At 38.9% G+C, this 25,400-nt stretch overlaps 1 protein-coding gene across 2 annotated transcripts in view; it reads right to left on the reverse strand.

The window, feature by feature from the left end:
• The window catches only part of ARHGAP10 (Rho GTPase activating protein 10), a 144,744-nt gene that overhangs the window by 26,158 nt on the left and 93,186 nt on the right, over window positions 1-25,400 (reverse strand). For both annotated transcript variants that reach the window (XM_039550703.1, XM_039550702.1), the window contains one exon: window positions 14,512-14,662. In XM_039550703.1, the coding sequence (XP_039406637.1) occupies window positions 14,512-14,662 (151 nt within the window). The remainder of the gene's footprint in view (window positions 1-14,511; window positions 14,663-25,400) is intronic.

The raw sequence follows: 25,400 nt of genomic DNA on the forward strand, positions 1-25,400 counted from the left end.
TATGTGAATGAAATGCTAAATTTTGGGGAGATATTTTTAGACAAAGGCATCACTGCATATAAGAAAATAGTATAGGATATGCACACTTGCAATGTCTTCCTGAAAACACAGTCTCTAAAGATAATTTAACACACATTTGAGGAAATGATTGCTCTCAAATACAATAAGCACAGTCTTCCCAAACATGAAACAATGACATTTAGAAAGGTCAGAATAAGCAAGAGATCTCTAACAAACACACAATACCCAAGAATGTTACTTTTATTACTCTTTTTTAATGGTTTTACTTTCAAGAGACCTCATTGTATTCTGAGCTACTATTTGTTCCCATAGGCTACTCTTAGGATATCACTCGAGAGGCAATGTATTCAGATGTGATTGATTAGGAAAACATTAAAGGAATACCATTCCTATCCCAAGGACAGTAAGATAAAGTTACCAGTGTGTCAGAGCAGTCACTGCAAACCGTGCTGACACATCAAGACAAACAGCACGTTCTTCACTGAAAAGCTAACCTTCACCCACATAGCTTTTCCCTTTCAATCTTTACTTTTTTAAACATCTGCTGTACATTTCATAAATTCTAAAGGAGGTGCGTGAAATGAGGATGTTTGCAAACATTGAAGTATCCAGCACAGCTAAGCCAGCAGTCTCAAATGGGGCCTGTAGCTGCTTTCAATATATTAATATTTAACAGTAATAAAGATCAATTCCAGCCACCCTTTACAAGGCTCCCAGCATCCTTTCCTCTGTCTGCCCTACTCCCAGTAGCACTCATGAACATAACCCACAGGCCTGCCAAATAACACCACCAGAAAAGTCTAGAGTGGATTAGATACCACTGCCCCCCTAGTCTTTGTTAGAGAGTTCTGCTCTTTTGGAACCAAAAGTTTTTTGGTAAAAAAATTAACAACAAAGTCCTAACACAGCATAAAAATAATATAATCAAAAGCTGTTAAAATATTATGCTTGCTTGACAAGCTGTATCTCCTATATACAGTAATATACAAGATGAAGTCCTGTACATGTACAACCTTACTTTCTAAGTCTAAATGAATTAACATCTGCTCAGGGAACAACTGAGCTTACTTCTACTCCATCAAGCTAAGCAGTACTGTTGCAATGATTTCTTTCATTTATTATTTTTTTCCTAATTAACTAAAAGTGCAACACCACAACAAAAAAATGTGGACAATGAAAAGCCCCCCTCGCTGGATAAAATCCTTCTCACAACCCTGTTACAGCCTCAGCCAGCTCAATTCCTTCTGCTACAAAAGCTTGAAGTTAGCAAAGCCCTAAGCTGCTTCCCCAGCCCTCTCGTCCTCCCCCCCTCCCAGCAGCTCTCAGAGAACAACCTCCCTAGAGAGTAAAATGACATACAATGAAAAACAGTGAAATGATAAAAGTGATCATCTGGAAATTTCTCCCCAAGCAGCTGCTAATTTAAGGATCTAAATTAGCCCGTAGTACCAAAGTGTGATATGCTTTGAGGGGGAAAACATTAACCTAGGAAAGTGAGTCACTTGCACTGTGGCCCAATCCTGCTCACCTGGCACCTCCCCACTGCACCAAGGCCACGGTGCTGCTGCCTGACATTTACATAACATGAGAATCACAGGAGTGTCAGGTAAAAACTAAATAATTACATCTCATTTGCAGATGTATGTGTCACAGTGATAAACATCTGGGAGATCAGACAGTGGTATTGCAACCTTACTTCATAAATTCCTTAGAACTAGACTTAAGTCCTTTTAATCCATCACAATTTCTTTTCAAAGCAGTACTATTAGCACAACCTAGATTATCAAACTACATACACTGTATCAGAAGGCCATATTTACCTCAACCATTCACTTAGCATTACTAAAACACAGTAAAAATGGATATTAATCTAGTTTTTTAATAGTACAAATATGACCAATTCACAGCACCTCCCCATAGAAAGCAGAGGATATTCTGTTGAATTGTTTCTCAGAACACATAGAAGAAGTAAAAAAACCCCATAAAACAAAAAAATCAAAGCCACTAAACACTTCAGTCACGCACAGCAGAGCCAACATTGGAGACTGTAGTATACAGGCAATTATGCTTGACATTATCATAAATTAAACTGTGTGTTAAATCTTTCCTGGAGTTTTTACTTCTTCCTTCCTGAGCCAGTGTTTTCTCACAGTCTGTACTGCATGGCACTTGCAAAACTAAGATTGGGTTTTTTAACACTAAAAAAAAATTTAGATATTTGAACAGGAAAACGCATGCTAAATTCTATGGGACTACATAAAAACCCTCTAAAAACATGTTCAAAGACACTTTACATTTCTGATGTCTTCAATTATCTCCTTTTGTTAAGTAAAACAATATTTTTATTCAGGAAGAGGCAATTCTGTGTAACTGCAAACACAGATGACTAAGACCACCTAGCACATTTTCATGACTAAAAACAATATATGCTCCAAACCTAAGTCTTCAAAATATAAGGTCATTGCTATGATTTCAAGAGCACAAAGATCTCACCCTCTATGTCAGTGCCAAAAGTTCTGCTAACTTCAGAAATTATAGTAATTCCTGTACATGGCAGAGGCCATAGAACTGTGCCTCATTATCTCTTTATTCAGCTTCATAAACTGCTTTTGATTAATGCCCATCTCACATTGGGGTCAAACTACATCGTCCAAATAGTCATTGTCTGAAAACATCAGTAGATGATAAAGGGAATGAAGAATCAATTGGTTACTAATTAACATACTTGCCAATCAATGCATGTACCTTCATTTTGTTAGGCCTTACTTTCAGGCATGACCCATGTAATATGCACTACTAATTATTATATTACCTCTCCTATAAGGTTTCTGTGCTGTGTGACAGTATTTCAATGATCTCCTTTTGAAGTTTAACACTGAATCTCTTACTTCTGCAGCTGTGGAATCACGCATCTATTTGATAAAGCTGTTACAATTTCCCAGTGTTCTCTCTGAAAAGGCTACATCAGATGTGATTCTATGGGGTTTTGTTGTGGTTCCATCAGGACGACACTAAGCATTAATTCCACTGTTTACTCCTACTCATCAATCCCGTTGGCACATCCAGGGCTGGCACTTGTTTTTGCCATGGCTTTAAATTAATATTATGATGAGCTGATTGCCCTCTGTGACCAACAGACTTAGCAGAGTCATTGTTTCTAAGGATGTGCTCCATTCTGTAACTTTGGGCTACATTTTCCCTCTAAAATCTGTACACTTGTTTCTCAATACAACCAGGTTTATTTTGTTTGAATGGCTGCAGCTTAGCACACAACCACAACTCCTACCGCCTGTCATTATTTGCAATTCTGCTTTGTCCCATGTGCAAATATATCGTCAAAGATTTGTATTTACCTTTCTAAATACTGCTACTCCATTAGCATCCCTCCAGTTGCTTCAAACTTCTTCAGCAAGCTACAAGATGTTTTAAAAATTAACATTGCCAAGCTATACAACCCCATGACTAGAGACCTTTTTTCAGACAAGTTAGGTGACTTTGCATTATTCAAAATATTCACCTAGCAACAGGCCTACCTGTGAGCATTTCTGGTTGAACACACATTGATTATCGTAACTAAGTTCTTTTTGATACTTCTTCAAAACTCGTAACACACATTTACTTCTAGCTATTTCCTCTTTTCCCAACCCCCTGCCCTCTTCCTATATTTTGCTCTGTAGAACCAGTAAAGATGCTAAGCTGCTGGAAAGCTGCCTTTTAAGTTTTGACATGGTTTATTTCTTAAAGTGTGTGTTAAGGACATTGCTGGAACTGAATCAGCTTTATGGGTTTCCTTTTACCTCGGAAGTCAGGGGCTCCTAATATTGATAGTCTAGTATTTTTTACTGTTTCTCTCCTCTCACTCCTCTTTATCTCCAGCACTGTTCTCCAGTGAGCAGCATTGTCAGGTCTCCAACTTCTATGAAAACACTGACTGACACATTGGACTGAAAGGTCCTTTCTAAGAGGAACTCCAGAAACTTCCTATTTTTCTTTCCTACTCCTTGAATTCTGATGAGCTCTTACCTTATAAAACATGCAAGATGTGATTTCCTTTAAAGCTCATATATATTATTCCTTGAGCATACAGTTTGGTGTTCTTGGTGCCTTCACCTTCTCCTTCTAAAAATGTCAATCCCCCTCCTTTTTCTATCCTATTATACTCATTTTTGGGTGCCAAAGAGTGCCTGAACAGATGAAGGACATGAGGGTTCTCGGTACAAAAGCAGTAAGTCTCTATGACATCTCACAAATTTCTGTCAACATTCCAGCCATCAACTCTTCACCTTTCCTTCGTCACATTTGTGGGAAGACTCTGAGCTCAGCTTGGCCATCTTTCTGGAGCTGCCATCAAGCTGCTTCTACAATTCATGTCCCCATCCTACGCAAATAGGTGTAAGATCCAATTTTACTCTCAAGAGAGTCAAAAACTTGTTTCACATTCTCACCACCTTTTGCATACTATTTTAATTTTTTGACTGCTTGGATCCTTTTAAACTGTCATGTAAATTATCTTCTTGTTTCACTGATCTAATCACAACACTCATCCAAGCCTTTGAGCTTTCACTGTACCTCTGCAACAGACACCCTCTGCTTTGCCTTTATGGCTGTTCATCGTTCAGACCAGCCCCATCTAGAAAATAATAAATACCTCAGGCTGAATCTAACAGTTTACTGATGTATCTAGCTGGTACTACTTACCCTTCAGTTTCTAACCCAAATATCCTTCCTGCCTTCCCTGCCTTGTGTCACCCTTTTTCATAATGACAGATACCCACAAAGTACCTGCACAGACTAAGACCTACCTCACCCAGCTGTTCTCTAGCAAATACATAAATCCTCAATTCCTTTTGCCTTTTATCTGGAGGAGTCTCAGATAGTAAAGGCTCTCAGACCCTCCTTACCAGCAATCTGAACTCAGCTTCTACCTAACTGAGCATGACATGTCTCCCCACTGCCTTTTTTTCTCCTTTTTCCATCTGGCTAGTCTAAGAATATTTTTTATTGGCATCCAAAGTTGGAAAAAAAAACCCTGAAATACTTCAGCAGTGTCAATAATCAGATCCTTACTTTACTCTGAGAATTCTAAATAAGAAAAAAGCATTTGTATTGAGAACCATGAAAAGCAGAGAGTTAACACTATCAATTGCTTGCTTAAGTGAGAGAGTTTTCTTCCAACTTCAGCTTAAGTAAACTGATGAATTACATGCTTTAATGTTAAAAGCAAGACTAATCTATAATGTCAACAGTACAACCAATGCCTATAGTTTAAGGGTAACCAAAGAATGAAAGCAGTTTATGGAAGAGAATTTTTCTGGAGTAAATGAGGAATATGTGATTGTTTGTGTTGAGATACACAGATTAGATCAAACAGAACTGTCATATATGTTTTAAATGGTCATTGCATAGGCAAATCATGGTAAAATAAGAGGATAAAAATCCATCTTATTGACTTCAACACAAACAGGCTGAGTCATAGACAAGGGATGATGGGGAGAATTACTGTGGAGAGTACGCTGAAGATGTTGCCAAATCCCTGTTGCCACCTTCAAGTCTGACATTTTGTGCATCACAAGGTGGGGAAGCAGCAGCTGCACTGCTGTGCAGCCACCCATCCTCCCCCATCAGCATCACAGCTGCATCCCGCTCTGAGACAACAAACATGTGCTCCCCATAAATAGCTAACTTCTCACCATAATACAGAAGTTCAACCAAGTAGATAGTAGCTTTGGGGGTATGTACTATGCTTTCATTTTAACAGGAACCCCATAGATCAGGGATAGAAAAGAAATATTGGTATCATAAATATCCTTGATCAAGCAAGTGCTTAGTTCCAAGTGTTAGATCTTCAGCATCTACAGAAAACAGATATGAAATCATAACCAAAGTTGCCTCACACAGTTAATAAATCTTTAAATGATGCCATGAAACAACATACCAACTATTCTGGAAAGGATTCAGTCGTTCCTGGAAAGCTAGAAGTAACTCCATTGGAGAAATTTTTCTGTGATAGAGTGATCAGAGGACTCTGCAGTCAAGAAAAGCCTTTTTTTTTAGATGCAGGGCTGCACCGTTTATTCACTATTTAAAGTACCACTCATCCTGTGGTAAATCACACCAAACACCAGGTGAACTCAGACATTCTTCTTCTACTTCAATTTTCTTTTTAAAGTTTTCTGAATTAATGAAGCCAAGTCATCTGTTTCTGAGTAAATTAAGAAATTGTGTACTTTTATTTGTCATGCCACTAAAACTGGTCAATTGTTTATTACTCACCTCCAGATCACAGAAAGTGTGCTTTTTAAACATGTTTCCAAATCAAGGTGAAACCTTGACTGAAAGCTAATAGTGACCTATTATTTGGTTAAAAAAGCAATCATAGTGAATGCTAAAACTAAACAAGTTATTTCACTGCTCCTGAATAATGGGTATTTTGGAGGTCAGATTCTTGTAAATGCTCAGAAAAATAGATTTGTATTACCACATTCCATTATCCAAAAGTACCCATTAATATCCCCAGCATGTAGCAAATCCTGTACACCGCAGCACTGCCCTGGTATGGAGTTAGTTCTTACATAAATTTAGACATCATAGACTCATCCAGCCTAAAGCCAGCAAAGCAAATGGACAGCAGACAACCCACACCCCATCAGTTTCATGCTGTCACACACAACACATGCAGCACAAATCAGATCCCTGCGCCAGCTACTTTTTTCTCTCAGACAAAATAATTAACACAATTATTCAAGCTTACTAGAGTTTTTCCCTAGATAAAGACCAACTTTAATATATTTTTCAAATGCGTGCATGTAGCAGCATGTGTACTTTAGGCACAGAGTAGCTTTCCTGTAGAAAGGCTGTTTTTCCCAACTCCATAGTGGTTCCGATACGTCAGAAAAAGGAGGAAGCCTTGCTAGACAGAATTTGCCTCAAGACTGGATGATGCAACTCAAGAACTGTAGCTGAAAAGGCCACAAGATGTTTGAGTTGGGGCTAGGAAAGGGAAAGAAATGTGCTCATCTGCAAATTACTTAGGGGCAAATGGAATTTGGGGACCATCATCTTGTCCTGGTCTCCTCCTTTTTGATATTTTTTTGTCCATTTTTAAAATGCAAAGTTCAATTTTAAACAAGCATCTTTCTACAGATACACTTACCCCGTATCATTAAATATCCCCCTTACTGCAGGTCATCTCTCAAAATTCAGGAGAAATACTGCTTGGATTATTTTACATCAATAAAATCCCAAAGACACGTAGCCTTTTGCTGAGCAAGCTAAAATGGGTAAAGAATCCCAATTTATTCCTCAAGCTGTGGAAAAACAGTTCAAGACAGAGTCACAGATACAACGTCGGGATGTTAATTATATCACGTAATTAAATTTTGAAGCGCAACAGAAATCAGATACAAGCCTGCAGATGGGTTCCTCTTTTGATTTGTGTACACCATGATAACAAGAGCAGCATCTAAACTCAAAAATTACTCATTTTTACCAGAGCTGGCTTGGCAGGAAACCACACATGATCTCCAGCCTTACCAGGCTGGCCAGATGCCAACCAATTTCATGGCTGCAAAATGCAACAATGAAAAGCCACTGCCTGAGAACTTTGACAAATAGTAAGATAAATAGACTGTCCCACTGCTTTCATAGTTTTTTGGTAGCACTGAGGTTGGGTTTCCACCAGGCCAGGCAACATTAACCTATGATCCAGCCCTTTATTAAAACATACAATGGAAGACCTCTGGTCTCATCCATGAGAATGAGAACTGTGAAAAACCAGAGCAGATCAAAAAGGGGTACAACCACCAGGCCTGAAAATTCCCTAAGTCAGAAGCACTTGTTAAATACCAGCAAAACCTCCAAGTACATGAAAATATTCTTCCATGTTTCCTTTTCTGTTTTGCTGGCAATTCAGGCACCAATCAGCTGGAAGATGTGTCTGTAAGGGTTCTTCCACCCCCAAGAGGTAAGCTGTTCACAACCTCTTTCCCTGAGCTATCAGAGATAACATCATGCTGTTGTCTCCTTTTCTCTTGCTATTTAACTTGCTTTGCTTGCAATTACTTCCTCTGACTTCTTAAGTTTTTCACCAATAATTCCACAACTTGGCCAATGACAAGGACTAACAGCTACCACACTGTGTATGTGATGGGTCTCTCGCAAGAAAGCCACTCTGAAATATTTTCACTATGCTGCTGACACTTGGCTGTGCCTCCTTCTTCATTTTGTTCACCTCTCTCCTTTAGTCCTAACAGTGACTCCAGTAGAGGAACGGATCAAGAGGGATACCTATTGCTTATTAAAAAAGCTACTGAAAACAAGATAAGCATCCCTTAGGGGAAGGTTTGTCAGTTGTTTCAATTGAACATCGAGGTGACAGGTTTGTTGATCTCCCCTAAGAACACCTTCAATCTCCCTGTTGGTTCAGCAAGTCACAAGAACAGCTGGGAAGGGAAGAAGCAACAGTAATGTAATTCACCTTGCTCTAAGTGCAACTTTCAAGCAAAGAAAACAGAAAATTAGAGAGAAAAAGAAGAGCAAATAGGACAAAAGCTTCCAGAAGCTAAGGGGCAAACAAGAATATATGTTTTTGTGACCGAATGAAAAACACTGATGGAGTGGGAGCAAAACAAGAAGAGGAACATTTTCTAACTTGCATATCAGCCTTATAGAAAGTCCACCAGCTCTCCCCTGCAAGATCTTCTCTGCTATCCTTGTCAGCAGTGAAGAGAAGCAAGAGCATCCCATGTGAGGAAACCCCTAATTCAGTGAAATGCACATTCTCATCCATAGGAAGGTGACTGAAGAGCTGAACAGCTACAAGTCTTTGTTCTACTTACGCTCTTGTGTGCCGGGTGAGAGAATTTACTTTTAGTAACAGAGGTTGGCCAGGGCACAGCTGGCATGGAGCAAAGATACGTCAGTGACTTCCATGCCTGGGATTAATGGCTTTCAGCATGCCAAATTGGCCTTCTTACAGCATTATGTGCCCCTGCATGTCTGTGTGCAGAAGGTAGAGAATTAAAGAGATGAAGGATTATTACAAGAGATCAGAGATTTTTAATAATGTCTGGCCTCAAGGAAAGACTGACCCATTCTCCTGAATTCCCCATTCCTTCTTTAAACTCAGATTCTAGTTTTAAGTCTACTGAAGTTCCCTACCCCTGCCCCCTGACTCCTGTTGTATGCATGTGTGTGAACACGTGGATGTGTTTACTTTGAACATTTCTACAGCCTCTAGATTTCTTACACTGAAAGCAGACAAGCACTGGCAATGATACTAAGGCAATTCTCACACCAACCATGAAGATCTGATACACCTCATTCAAAAAGATGTAAAAGTTAGGAGATGTTTACTACATCATGACACAAATTGGAGTTTTGGTAACAGTGCAGCAAGCAGACCGTCAAGTAGATTACTCACAGGGATAAAATGGCCAGACAATGTGTATTGTGTATGCGAGGTACGGACCAAAATTATTCCATATCTCCAAAAAAAATAAGTAGCTTCTATGGACCTAAAGCTTTCCAAGCAGAAGTCAACTCTCTGATAGGAAAGCAGGACCTGCAATTACATGAGAAAAAGCTTTACCTTCACTGGCAGTAGCTCAAAAAGACTTTTAACTTTGTAGCACACATCCTACTTGGAGCCATCAGGTGGAAAAAGCTGTGATGGATCACACAGAACTGCAGGAACTACTCTTGCAGCAAGATGAAATACAAACTGTCTGAAATTCCACACAGCAAACAGCAGTCATCCTGATCTTCCCCTCATGACTAACATTGGTGCACTTATTTTGTGACAGCATAGCTGTGTTCTGCTCAGCTGTTAACAATAGCTTTGTAAGCAAGTGTTGCAGGGCCTTATGGCTTTTTGATATGCCTGTGTAGCTGCTTTTCTTTCCATTTCCCCTACTATGTGCCAGGTTACAGAAACACTTCCAAGCAGCAGATTCAGAAATAGAAAGAGTTCAAGGCCAGGTTTCACACCTGCAACCTTACAGTTCTGGGCTGCTCCAGCCCTGAAGACCAGTCTCATTATAAATCCAAGGCTTCCTCTAACATCCAGGTTTTATGTTCAGTAATTCCAGATGAAGTTTATGATTTTTTTACTTCTGTGTTTGGGGCAGGAAGTGACGGAAGGGAGCAGAGGGAAGGAATATTGCTATGTAGCCTTACACATATCACATTTTACTCTCATAAAGTAATTTAATTGAATGCCACAGTAATTCATGCAAAGTAATTTATCACCCAAATTAAGATGCTGTCTCCCTCCAATCTCCACAAAAAATCATAACCAGCTACTCCTATTCAACACTAACATACCATTCATAACTATGGCTCCCCTAAATACTTCAAAGGGCAATATAAATTAGCACAGTTTTGAAGGGTTAAGTAGCAGTTCTAATTTTTATTTCTTTTAGATTTCTGCTGAAGAATCTGTTTTCTAAATCACTATAAATAAAGTATTTAGTTTATAGCAGCAGGAGCAAGCTATCACAAACAACCCATATGAGTTCCAAAGTGGGGGGAATAGGATACAAATGCCCTACAAAAAGAACAATGCAGCCCCCCTTTGACACGAATGTGCTATGTCCATATACGTACCAAGGAGAAATTTTGGCACCTAGAGGGTATTCAAATAGAATAAGGCATCATCAGGCCCTGTGGTTTAAGATGTATATTCTGTTTTGTTAAGAAAGCAAGTTGTTCTGTAGTTGGACAAAGTGCTACGCATGACCCATTTCTTGACTCCAGGTATGATTTATGAAATTTGTGCTGATTATCTGCTCATCCTGGATGGACTGCATTACACTGCCTACCTTACAGGGGACTTTTCTTGTCACATTGCTTTAATAGCCCTGCAGAACAGTTTAATAATCTCAAAGTCACTGGGAAAAAAAAAATGAATGCAACAAACAAACAAGAGAAGCCCCAAACCTGTTGATTTTTCTATAAGACAAGAAAGGTCTAAAATCTAAATAAAATTGTAAGGGAACAAAAATTTAAATCTTCATTGCCCTCTAGAAAAAATGTAAACAGAGATCTCTTCTGATATATACTGACTGTCCAAATGGAAAATAAAGACCCAATGACGTTTTTAGAAGAACAGGATAAACAACTCCTTACTCTAGCTAACAGTCTTTCCCTCTCTGCACTGAGAGACAGAGAGATGATGAAAAGTCATTCGTACATAGATGAGACTGTAAACCACAGGAGCTCCTGCACTGCTATTCACTCTGAAATTCATTCAGATAGTGAGGGGGAAAGATACAGCAATTTCCACAGATTTAAATAAAACAAAACAAAAACCAACCAAACAAAAATCCCTACCACCAAAAACAAATCCCAAATCTTCATTTTAGAAGACTAGAAAACTCTGGAAATGGTCCTAATGTAAATCTCAGACAAATCTGCATTTTGCTGAAACAAGAACTTTTGAGTCTAGGCCACATATGAAAGTAGTTCAGAGTTCCCCATTAGGTCCAGTTCTTATCGAGACACTAGGATGTCAAAAAACTTCAGAGTGAAAATTTAGTAACTGGCTTACCACAGAGGAAAGAAGAAAAGTTGAAAGAAAGAAGTTGAAAGAAAAACAGACAGTATCATCTGTGACTTAACTTGGTCTTTCAGGAAACAAAGACCCTCATGATAGTAAATATAATCTTTGAATTGTTTGCAAATAGCTTTAATCATCTAATTGCCACGGATAAGGAAGGAAAATCTATGCACTATCAGAATTCAGTACAACTAATTACAAGAAGGCAAAATAAAGATTTTTATCAAACGTAGTGTGTGTTCTTCAGCTATTATAGCTACCAATATTCATATATCTTACAGCCCTTTCTGGGTGGTTGCTGCATACATTTTGTGTGCAGCCAAGAAGCTTCTTGACTGCAAACGTGCTTTTAAAAAGAAACCTGGCCTGAACCCTGCATTTCCAATTCAAGCAGTTGATTCTGAAGCCTGTTAACTCCCTGGAGCAGCTGATAGCTAAAGACTTGTTTCCGCTTTTCTAACAATTTCCTGGTTTGCATAACAATCCTAAAAGAAACACACTCAAGAAGTTTTCCAGCACAGAGAGATTTTGTCTCCAACATAGTTCTAGTTTCAAGGCATAGAGAATATTTATAGATAATCACAATAACTTTAGAGATATATTTGTCTACAAATATATTTACATATAAATATGTATCAGCTGCTTGTTTAAAACAAGATTATGATAATTTTGCCATATCCAGGAAATACAAAACACTGGCTTGTGCCTGGTGCTTAACTCATGCCATTGTGAATAAGGGGGGGCGGAGGGGAGGGAAGGGGTTTAATGTTTAATTTCCTGTTAAAAACACACACAGGATAAAATCTTCCAAAGAGCAGTTATAAAACATGCATTTGTTAGCCAAGAAACTAGGTAAATATGGAATGGAGCCCAGGTTCACTTTTATTCCTTCACCCCCTCTCCAAAGAAGAAAGCAACTGAAGGCCAGGGCGCGTATTTGGAGGCACTGAGCTCTACTGAGGGACTAGATAATTCATGAGCCTGCTCATCGACACACCGTGCAGCCACTGGGGCAGTGGCTCAGAGCGTGCAGTGACGCAGCTGGGCTCTAGGTACTGCAGCGCTGCATGTGCACGGCACACGTGCCCGAGAGCCATTGTCCCAACTACTGACCGCTGTCCTCACACAGCTGCCCGGCTGAACACAAGGAAAACAGCCATTAGCACGTGGTCAGCAGCTACCAGCAGCCTGAGGATCCTGCTACCTTTGGTAGTGGCTTCACAGGCCACAGAGGGTATTTTTTTTAGCAGTTACAAGGGGAAATGTTATTGTCAGATACCACCAAAATTTCACCTGCAGCAGTTCAGCCGTCATCATGGTTTTAATAAGTATGGTGATGTATTAGGCTCTTCTGCAGTTCACCCCACTACAGCTCCCAGACAAGTACCAGAGTCCTGTATGACATATAACTATTACAGCCTTTAACAATCGCAGCTCTTTGCCAAGATGCCCAAATTAGACAAGAATATGGACAGCATTTAGGCAAAATTGAATCTTTGTAACAGTTTTCAACAGTAACACTGTATTTTTGGCTCTTGGAATAAAAACAACCCACCAAGTGCTTTCTGTCTACTGTGTTTGGGTCAAAGTCAGCTCCTCAGTGCACACCTTGCTCCATGGAATTGGAGAAGTTGTGGTACTTCTTGCGTCCTGCTAGGATTCATATTCAAAATTAGACATAAACAGCTCTGTGAGTGGTTTCAATTTTGTTTTGTTTTTCAAATGAGGATAAATTTATTATTGTAGATGTAGCTCAAGAGACTTCTTAGCTTTTGGCAGCATACTATTCAAATTAACACAGTTAAGCTTTTTAAGCAGATACACCTTAAACATCTTCTAGTCAAGGCATTTAGTTTCACATGTGATGCAAGAAAAGAAAGGCACAGATTATGTATCTCTCTGGTGAATCAAACCCGATGGCAGGAATGCTGAGTTTCTTGCTGACTCTTTGCAAAACTGGCTTTGAGACTATAAACAGTCCTGAATTTATTTTTAAAACCCGCACTTAACATCTGTGGTAGGTATTTGTGTTCTTGCCTCATTAAATCAACCACTGTTAACCACCAATTTAGTGACAGTTCACCAGTGAATCTCTTACTACTGCAGGAGTTCAAAACCTTCCTGTTTATTTTCACTTGCTGTAACTGGACTTTGTGCCCTGATCCCATGGCTCTTCACGTGAAAAGAGAATTGACTAAAAACATTAGGAGAGACAAAAGGAATAGGGTGGAGAAAAACTGTAACACAAAATGAGCCCTGACTTGCCTCCTCAGTACTGTACGTACCCCCAAGCCATGAAATCTCAGGAAAATGATTATGTTTCTGGCCAACAGTCAGAATATATAAGATGTTATACACCCTTTGCCTCACTGTATGTTGCTACTGCAGACTCCATGCAAAAGCAAGACTTTTTTTTTTTTTCTCTCCATTGCTTTTCAGCAGTAAGGCAAGTTGACAAGTATTTACTGCTAGTTACAGCAAGGTATTAAAGATTCAAGTGAAGTAGTGGTATTCGCCAGTGCAGTGGTGACCTGAGCCTTTAATCCAGATGAATTTAACTGTAAAGTGCATTAGCTCTTCTCATAAAAGATTTGCTTTAATTTTAGTTCTCTCTCCATTTATCTTATGGCTGTGTAATCTTCAGTAGAGGTCAAACAGATTTCCCCAAAGAAATAGGAGCTGCTTCTTTTTTAGAGGAGAAAAGCATATTTAAGACAGTCCGTCCTACTTTTAAACGTAAGTCACAGGACAGTACTCCCTGCTGTCCTTTCTCTGTAGCTCTCCTTGCTTCTTTGCATGTTCCAAAGCAATTAAACCAGCGTGCATGTGCATCCACACACGTATACAAATGAAACATGAAATGAAAACATCTCCTGGAGATAGGATACACAGCCCATCTGATTCAAGGACTGAAATTATTACTAACATCTTACCATCTTCCAACTCCAGGCAGAGATTGTAAACAGCCAGAGGCCTCTTAATACGCTGTCCTTGTCTTCTTGACTGCCTTGGTGGGGCATTTGGAGGAGATACTGACATAGAGATTGGCTCAGGGAAAGTAGCATCAGGCAGGGTTTTGAAAATCTGCAATCAAGAACACAAAGGGTGTTAATTATTTATCATGAAGAGCAACCTGTGCAATGCAACTGTAAACCATTATCAAACAACATTTGTTTTGGATTACATTCAAAGCAGACAGGAGCCAAAAAATCTATTCCTTCAAGTTTGGGAGTATGCCGTGGGTTTTTAATGAGTGCTTTTAAAATAAATAAATAAATAGATAAATACAATACAGAAATAACCAAGAGTTCTGTCTACACATTAACCAAGCTGCCAACCAGTTAATTCAAACACAAAACATTCACAGCCACACTTACCAGCTAGGATAGAGGGGAGGGAGAAAAAGAAGAATACTAACTTTAGGAACCAGTAACCAAAATGCTTTATAGCCTTAGCTAGAACCTGTAATTCTTCCAGAGTACCCATTTTAATTTTCAAAGCTTGTGATATCATTACATCAGCCATTTTAATTAAAGAAACACCACACTCTTGTAGAGAGCAAGGGGGAAATTTTGGGGGCAGGGGTTTTTAGTGAGAAATACCACAGTAACAAACCACGTGAGAATTTATTCTGTGAACTATTGCATATTGAGACAATTTTATATTAAGTACTGACATTCAAAAAGATGCATATAAAAAGGATTGCATTTCCTGTCATCATTTTATCTTTTGAGTCATGGCCATCAGCATCTCACCACTCCACACAGAACACCACGACATTTCTCTCTGAATTAACCAACAACATAGATTTGCTGTACCTGATAGCACTTTAACTGTCTCACAAAGGGGGCAGTCTAACAGTGCTGATTTACTTCTAGAAAATTATCAGTGTGCTGATGTGCAATTTAACAGCTGCCTTTTACAAGTGATCGTGGCATGAACAAATTGGCTTCATAAATATTTCAGCAAAGACAAAGCAGCAGATAAACACAAACAGAAGCTATGCTGTACAGACAGGACTTACACCTCACAGCAATGCAACACAGTGATATAACAAGATATAATGAAAGAGTGTATGATGTTCTTGTACTCCACAACTTTATAATCTTTACTATAAGGGTATGTGGCAAAGAGGAGAGATGGAATCAATATTTGAAGGGGAAGCTTTTTATGAAATAGAAATTCATGCAGAAACTATAAAGGGACAACACAGATAACACATTTTTGGATAATAACAGCACATGTCAGGTACAGTACAATGCTAAAAGCCAGAGAGGTGAGAAATAATGCCATAAGCATCCTGTAGTAAGGCACTCAAAACATCATGTTAAAAGTACTAGAAACCCTAAATGCCACCATATCCTGGCCTGCCAACCCTGAATATTAACGTGCAGGAAGAAGATGACCCAAGATCCCACGTATACACTGACTTACAGCCACTTAATCATCACTTTTGTACTGGCAGGTAGAAGACTGTTGGTACAAAATAATCAAGAAATGGCATATTCCACAAAAGCAGCAGAAAAATGATCATATTCCCAAAACTGGGCAGCACTGGGCCAGAAGACCGCTGGTATGCACAGGAAAGCTCCAGTGGAAACATTACCTTGAATGCTGCTGTGGAGGAGGTAAAATGTAATTTGAAGTTCCCCATCCCAGTGTTAGGAAAACTCCTTCACATGCCTACGAACAAGGGACTATGAGAGAGCGCCAAAACAGCAACGCTCTAAAAGCAAAATGTTTGCAAAGAAGAGAGGAAACTGTCCAACCTGGTTCGCCCCAGTACAGACACAGCAGCACTCTCAGGCAATGACAAAGCTCTAGTTGTGCTCAGAGTTCTAAAGCCATTTCTTCAAACATGATGCAATATGTAATAATGAAATCTAAAGTGCACCTCCATGGCACTTGGCTAACAGTACCACACTGCCCCCTTATGTGTAAATACAAGGCTAGATTGAGCAGGTTTAGGCACTAATATTGGCTCCTGAAAAATCCGAAGGTACCAAAATCTGAAATGCCATGTTTTCCATGGACTAAGTGTTGCATTTGGGCTCTCTGGCAAACAACTCTCTGCCAAGAGGTTTCAGCATGTTGTTTACTATGTCACACTCCACAGCTGTGTTTATTTGTACAGCCTTATCCACGGATCTCTGCTGAAATTAGTGATGGTGAGAAGAACAAGTATTCCCCAGGAGTACTTCATAAGAGATGAGCTTTCTTGTACACTTCTAGGTGACCTGCACAGGTTGCAGTGAAGATCTTCAGTGTTTTTTTACTTTTCTCTCACAAATATTGCAATATACTCTTCCAAAACTATTAGCATGAGGAACCAAGAGTGACAAAGGCAAAAGACAAAAGTAGTTTTTGCTCTTTCAAGCAGTTCATAGTTGTGTTCATCCCTACTTTGTTTTTTTTTTTGGTCTTGTTAGTAGGAAAATAAAATCCAGTCCAGCCCTAACTAGATTTTTTTCCAGCAGCAGCAACCTCTTTCTGTTACAGGCCAAAGCCTCAGCTAATACTACAGTTTTGCAAAGGTGAGCATGTGAAAAGCAAGCAGAACAACAACCTCTGCATTCAGAAGTGCACATACAGCATTCAGCTTCTCTTTCTTGCTTTATTTTCACTTAAAGAGACAAATGCTTTTCATCATGCCTTGGATATTTGTCTGCTGCACTGACAGAAGCACTGTTAGGTCTGTCTGAGAATGAGGGGATGGACACCTGCTTTATTTCAGCTGTGGGGAGAAAAGTTGGGTTTGGTTCTATTTAAATTTGCTTCTAACCTCATTAACTATTTAAACATTGCTAAAGTATAAATGTTCCACGGCTAATAAGAGATGCCAGCTGTGAGTGACCTGTTGTCAGAAGCCCACTGTGTACACACACAAGACTGAATTCAACATCACACACACAATATGAGCACCTGAAGTGGCCCCAGCATTGCTGTGTGCTGGCTGATTTGCACAAAAGCATGAGGAGCAAGTTTAGGAGTACCACCCTGCACTACAAGCAGTTGCTATCAGGTACATGGCAAGGCAACCACACATATCCAACTGGAGGGAAACTCTCCCATGGAAGAACAGATTGGAATGTGCTATTTAAGAGATGATTGTTTTGCTCCTTGAAGGAACCACACTCCCTTAAAGTCAGATCTACCACTATCACTCATCTGGACTGCAGAAGTCACCACAGCTTAGACTAATTCCTGTAATAAAGACAAGAGTGAAGTACACTCATTGAATTACGTCATTCTAGAAGTGATAAAAATATATTAAGCCAACCTCGAAGTTTAAAGATTTCACAGTCACATCCAGTGTTAACACAGTTTCTGAGACTGTGGCCAAACTGCATGAGATTTATAGACTACAGGTTCTCTACAATTTAATTCTCAAAAGCACTGACATCCTGCTATTGATCTACCTGGGAGTAAACTCTGAAGCTAAGGGCAACAATTTACACTTGGGAGATGACTAATACATTTAGCACTCAAAATTTTAATCAAGCAACAAATCCCACTGTTAGCCCATCCCAGTTAGTCCACTACTATAAATGGTTCTTTAGGTCTGATCTTATATGAAAGCAGAATTTCAAAGTGCACACTGAATGAACCAGTGGATAAATCTCCAAACCTGCAGTGTAAAAGTTACAACAAAAAAGATGAAACTCTGGTGGAGAGATTTAAAACTCTGGTAAGTCTGACCTATTTCTTTCTATGTAGGAGTATAAAATGGATGCTTTACAAGGCTAAACAAACCACAAACCATCTTGGGCATACAGCACTAATAACAGCTCTGTCTAGAGCAGTGAGCCCAAGATCATCCCTACATATAACCATTCCAATTCCAAAATCTGTGTCCCACAAAGTCTGTGGCAGCATTTCTTGAGAGTAATGAGCCAAATTCAACATATTATTGTACTGTATTCTACCAGCACATCCACATGGCAGCAGCCCAAGGAATTTTGCCAGATTCCCCTTAATCTGCAACAACAGTGTTGGACTCTAGATCCTGAGCTCTTACTAGCGCCACTTTTAGATATTCAAAAAGCCCATGGCTGGGAGGATTTAACTTGGCCTATTCCACGAGTTTATGACTAGATGTATAGTTGTACATGGAAATGTAGATTAGATTCTGCTGCTACAAGAGAATACTGATCTGTTCGTTCTGGTCTCAAGCAGAACTAATTAATGAATTTCAGTGTGTTTGCCAGGAATCACTTTAGGAAGAGACCCAGACATCAGGTCATCTCTGTCTGCTTTGTTTCACTGGGGTAATTAAAATTTCCTCTAAAAATCAGTGGGAGGCAAACAGCAAGGACAGAGAGGGATGAAAAAGAGGGGAGAAAAAACTGGAGGCTTGGTAACAGAGCTAATGAGGATAAACTTATAAAAAATCAGCTGAAAGCAGTGCCATGATTTTGTTGCAAGACAAAACCTCTATCACTCCCATAACGCCAACCATTCAGAACATGCATCTATCTCATTGGAATATACAAACACAAACCAGAGCACCAGAAGTCATTGTGTAATACAAAGGAGGCTAGAACATGCAAGGTCATTCCAAATTCTTTGGAATTCCGCTAGTGGGATAGGTGCCACTACTACATTCACATGTTGTAGAGGGCACTATTTCTCCAGATAAGAACAGCATAACAAGTTTTTATTTGGGCAATTTCCCTTCAATACCAACTTGATTTGCCATTGTTAAATAAAAGATACAAACACAGACACTTCAACTAATGTTCATTGAATAATATAAAACACCATCCAGCAGTCGCACGTGTACTGCTCTCCCCTTACACATTTTATCCCTATGGTACTCCTTGCATTTCCATGACAACTGGCTATAATATATGCTGAACAAAGAATATTTTATCCATTAGCAATTAATGGGATAGTGCAAGAGGAGCTTATCACCATGGTCTTTCCTTGACTTAGCTTCTTTTCAATGTAATACAAGCCCAATTAAGGTTAAACCCAGCAATCTGCACAAAACCAAAAATCATATATTTATATTAGAGACAAAAACACTAAAAAACAGTCAACTGTCTTTGTGGTTCACAATGTGCTCTTACTCAGATAAATTTTCAAGATTTTTTTCCTCTTACGATAATGACGACTGTGGTCGTACCCTCCTTTTTGCCATTTTCTGAAACCAAGGCAACAACGTCTTTGACGTCAATTTACAATTTTACTGTATATATAAGCATTTCAAGAATTGCAAGGTGAAAATAAGCATCCTAAAACACTACTGCAGTAGTTCAGCCACTAATTATAACCACTAACCACTAATTGTAATCCATGTTTTAACAGTAAAAAACCACATTCAATAACATGAACAGTACTAGGGTTTTTATTCCCTATTTGAAGGGATTACAGAAGCTAATTGGAGTTTTTAAAAGTTTAATCATAATAGAAATTACAAAATATCAGCTTCTAGAGAGCTAGGACAAAACTGACTTCTGCACCAATTCTAACAATTTTATAAGACTTCCAGAGTACTGAAAGCTTTTAAAAAAGGATGCTTTGTTATTGTAGTGTCTTATTGGTTCACATTTTTACTTTACTATGGACAATGTTAGATCAACCTGTTTCATTCCCAGTTTTGGTCAAAATGATCTATTTCTTTTTCTGGTTCACAAACACAATTCAATAAATTAAAACTACATGCACTAGGAATTCTTGATATCTAAACAGAATCTGCTTTCAGTGTGCAAAATGTGATCAAAGTTCTAAAATTCAAAACTCTAAAATTCATATTCAGCATTTTTAAAACGTTTACAAAATTCTTCAAGAAAAATAATCAACAACTTCATCAGAATTCTTAAATAACTTACCTCCTCAAGGTTACCATTGTGTCCACTCCAATACAGGAGTGCCTGCCTCAAATTAGTTATCCTGACTTTTGCACTTCAACATTTATACACTGTAAGATATGATTTGCTGTGCACTGCTTTCTATAGATTGCACAAGATGCAGATTTTCTGAGGCTTTGGATTTTGAGGCTTGAATTCCACTACAAACCACAAAACACCTTTATACATTATTCACAATCATTATTTTGGGGGGTGGGGAGGACAGAATTAGATCCAGAGCTGAAAACTACCTGTGGCTCAGTCTCTAGAGGGCCACCAACAAGAAAGCATCAATAATGCTCTTGATGCTGCCTGGCACACACTGTTGAATTACAGTGCAACAGTGGATGCAACCTGGAAAGTAACCAGGTATAAGTCTAAACAAGAAACAGGAAACATCCTTGGCTGTGAGCCAAACCACAAAGCTCGCTAAACAAATAAATTAAAATTGAATCCATCCAAGACAGCCTTTTCTTCATTGCAAAGTTATTATTTGCTGAGACCATCTGCCTGGCAGCCGGACCACCCCTAACTAAATGAAACTTTGCTTATAGGGATTTGTGGACATTGAGGGTCTCAATCTCCTTCTGACTGGAGTATCTGCTATCTGCTCCTCTTATACAAGAACAACTACAGATCTGGACAATCTGCAAACTACAAGAGTGATAAAAGAACCCAGAGAAGTTTCAGACAAACCTGATGTATCAGTAGACTCTAATAGCCACTCATTTGCCCTGATTGCCTTGAACTGTGTAGTTCAAGGTTTGAGATGTAATGAAGAAACTAAAAACCCTGCAAAACACATTACAGTCTGGAGGACAGCTGCAAAGGAGGAAAAAAAAAAGAAAACCATACCAAGGTTAAAAACGTGTGTCCTTTGATCGCTTGAGAATTATGAGTTTGTTGAGTCAGCCCTTCTAAAAGTAGCGCTCCTGATACAAAGACTGCAGCTTCCACCGTATCACATCACGCTCCACCTTTTAACAATTCATGAGAAGAGGAACGTTCCTGATGGCAGCCCATTCACTGCTATCAACCAATCCATTTTAGCCATCGAGGGAAATGAGAGAGTTAACCACACACCAGGCTGGGAATACCTCCATGTTTGTCCACTGCACCAAGCAGGAACAGCAGGTTCACCTTCTCTTCCGTGCTCACCTACTTTCACACCAAGGAGAGTATTCTGAAAACGTTATCTTTCCCTATTACACATAACAGCAATGTGTATCCTGTTTAGTTACAGGAGCTACTTAAAAGCAGAGAAATGCCTTAAAATTAAAAGATCCAATAGTCAATCTAATTACCTTGATTTCTAAAACATGACATACTCCTCAAAGGAAAATAATGCAGAAGGAGAATGTTTGCATGCATTTTCTCTTACAAAGAATGTGAGAAGTCCTAAGAAGATGAAAGATGGCACTTGGATACCTAAGTTAAGACCCAGAAAAAACAACACCTATGACCAAACACAGGACAGAAGACACTGATTTCCCCTTCATTTGTAATAAATACGTATATATAAACATTTATACACATGTGCATACACACACAAAAGCACCATATATACATCTCTTTTACTACAGATTTCACGAACAGGTTATATATTATTATAATTATATACTGAGTATAAAAACCTACATTTGAACCCTACCACACTGTCATCAGTGTGATGAGCAAAGCATCAGAATGAAATGACAAGATCTTCAAGATCTTTGCAAATGACACGGTTCCAACTGTAGTCAACCATGCAGCCTCACCAGTGTTTTATTTTTCACATATTTCCTTGCTGCCATTACAAGGACTTATACCATCACTGCTTTTTCAAGTGTTTTCTGCTCATTGTTTTTGTTAAAATGTATTTTTTACATTACATTATGACTATAGGCTCTTTGGAGGCAAAGAACACACTGTTCTATTGTATGTCTAAATTAACTATTGATGCTTTATTAGTGCAAGTAGCATGCACGTGGAAATATTGGAAATAAAATTATTATCAGATGACTGCCACATATTTTTAATATAAAAATCTGTTTAATGGTTTGAAATACACTAACCCTTCTGGTAAGGCAAAAGAATTCTAAAGAGTACATGCAAAAAACGTTCTTATATCACACAGTTTCTGCGTAAGAATTTTCTTTTTAAATGCTTAAGAAGTGCAACAACTTTTCCCCTCTCCATGCCCCCCACAATATTTTATTGAATATTTTCTTTTACTAACAGAATTTTATTCAAGAACATCCATGTTAGCAGTCTCCATAAGGACTTCTCCCTTCCTTCCTCCTCCATATATGCAAGCACAGCACCCTGACCATCAAGACTGAAGGAAATATTAGTCAACTGAATTCCACACCCTTTCTTTCACTTACTTAGGAACATTGCTTGTGGGCAGCAGAAGATGAGATCTCTATCACTTTGAAATTTTGTATGAACTTGAGGGAAGTTTTCCCAAATTAACTGTAAATAAGGTAGGCAAATCAAGAAGTGAGAAGTCAATGTACTAATTCTATGTGCCACGTATTTGCAGTACAGCATGTGAGCAGGCCTCTTCCATCCCTGAGATCAGGACTTTTGTTTTGATTTTCTTTATTAATATGATTTCTCACAGTGCATGTTTTGTTTCTTTCAGAGCAGTCTAGCAGCATACCAATCCAGGTATTGATCCAGACTGCTTCTAATATCATCAACTGCAGTCACAAACGTGAGTAGAGATTTGATATTCAGTCTTCTTACTATGCATAAGCCACATTTAGAAAACTGGAGTCTTTTAAACAAACAAACAACAATTTGCAGTCAATTTAACACACCACGTGTGTGTGTGTCACACAGAAGGTCTTTATGCTATCCACAGGGCAGAGAAAAGACTTAAAGAGTTTGCTCACACTACACTGGAACGAAAGAGCTGCTCTGACTCCCACCAGAATTTCTTTGTTGCGTCTGTTGCCCTTTCTGCTTGAGACTCAGCCAATGCTTAAGGCATGTAATTGGAATTAAGATAAGGAACAGTTTCAATGACACTTCTGATTAGTTACATGCTTCAAGTTGTTAAGCACATGATGAATACCCTCCTGAATACCCTCGCGTGTTTTTACCACAAACTCTGCGCTAATGGAGATATTTTAATGTCATTTTTTTCCCCCTCCAAGTCCAATGTTTGTTGACGTGAGAAACATTCAGCTTGTGGAGGTTTCAAATTGCTGCACCATAGCAAGCCACCATAATTACACTGAGTTGCTTCTTAGTCCTCCTTTGCAGCCAAAGGCAAAGCAACAGGAGAGCTGAAACAAGCCCTCTTTAGTATTTCTCATGTGTCCCTTTAGTGGGCCTTCAAAAGATCTGCTCTGTTGCCAAAAAATACTCTTAAGTTTACGTGACGGTGTGGCATTCAACCTTAAAGCATTTACCTGCAACAGAAGTGCTGGATTGCCAAGGGGAGACTCTGCTGCTTCATGCTCTAAAACAAATAACTGACTTTACCAACTTCCATTCCTTCTGTCTCACGAAAATTGCATGTATTATGCACTGTAATACGTTTTAAGACAAGATTTTTCAAGGATTACTACGTGAGGTTGATGTTGGCTTAAGAGCTCAGTAGTATTACATTCTTCTCTTCCCTTTTTAGTTTAAAAAAAGAAATGAAGGTGCCCAAAGTACAAAAAAAAATTCATTAAAAGAATTCCCCTTAAAACTGTTTTGAACAAAACCAGTTTTTGGCTAAGCCAAAGACATTTTGTCTAAAATATGTAAAATCTTTCCCCTTTATAAAAAGATTGATAGAGGAAAGGTATCTGCCCTATTTATAGGAGCTACTGAGCTTTTCAGCATAAATGTCTTTGAGATAATTTTGCCCATAGGTTATTTGAATTCTAAAAAAAGGTATCTTTTACGAAGCCTATTCCCTTTCATCAGATTCTGGCCTCTCAGTCTTCAGAAGGAACTTCTGTCTAGCCCCTCGCTTTTTTCCTTCTGATTTTCTTTCACTGTAATTTTCATCTTCTGTTTTTATAATCTTGCTATTTGTACTCACTATTCTTTCCTCCCCCATACGCTGGTTTAAATATTCCAGTCCCACTGAGATTTTTATTCCAACCTCCTCCCTCATCTTCTTTCATTTCTTAGACTTTTTTTATCCTGGTGCCTTTTTTTTCCTTCTTAAAATAATGTTCAGGGAATTGAGAAACCAAAATGGCTCACATTACCACTGAGGCATCTCTAAATGGCAAATAAATAAGCCCTTTGAATAGTGACATTCATTCCAACAAGATGCCAAAACATTATAACAAACAGCAAGATGAACATGTGCACGCCCTTCACGCTGCCATGGCGTGGACCACCCTTCTTCCTCACTGCAAGTCTGAGAAAAGACCAGAAGAGCTGAAATGTCCAAGATTTCCAACTTGTTAAGCCCAGGGGAAGAAAAATTAATTGAAACCCTTGAAACTCATTTGGAGGAGGCAGAGAAGAGCAATCAAAACCTTTTTTTTGGGGCCAAGTTGACTAAGGCTTTCATCAGAAGATTACCTAAAGGCCAAGATTGTTCCAAGCACTGTACAAGCACAGCTGCAGTCAGCTCCTGAAAGCTCATTACCTCATAGCAAAATAAACATAATGATGAGACAAACATGAATTTCTTGATGCTTCTTTAGTGAAGGGAAAGATACAGGACAAAATCTGGCTATCCTTTCCCTCTCTGACTGTCCTTCCCCTACAGCCACAGGACAGAAGCAAGACAATTTACAGGTCTAATTATCCTCTGCCTTTTTGGCCTTGCTTCCACAGTAGGTGATTCTGAGGGTCCTGAGTAAAGTATCTCAGCTTGGGTCTAATTTTTGGTTTTTTCTTTCAAAGCAGAGATCTGCTTGTGCAGCTCACCTTCTGAATGGGCACTGTGAGAAATACTGTGCCTGGCAGAGACTTGTCTAGAACTGATGAAAGCCAAACAATTCCTTCCTGATGCTCTTCTATCCCTTTTC

This window comes from Corvus cornix, chromosome 4 (genome assembly GCF_000738735.6).
Source record: "Corvus cornix cornix isolate S_Up_H32 chromosome 4, ASM73873v5, whole genome shotgun sequence".
Classification (NCBI taxonomy): Eukaryota; Metazoa; Chordata; class Aves; order Passeriformes; family Corvidae; genus Corvus; species Corvus cornix.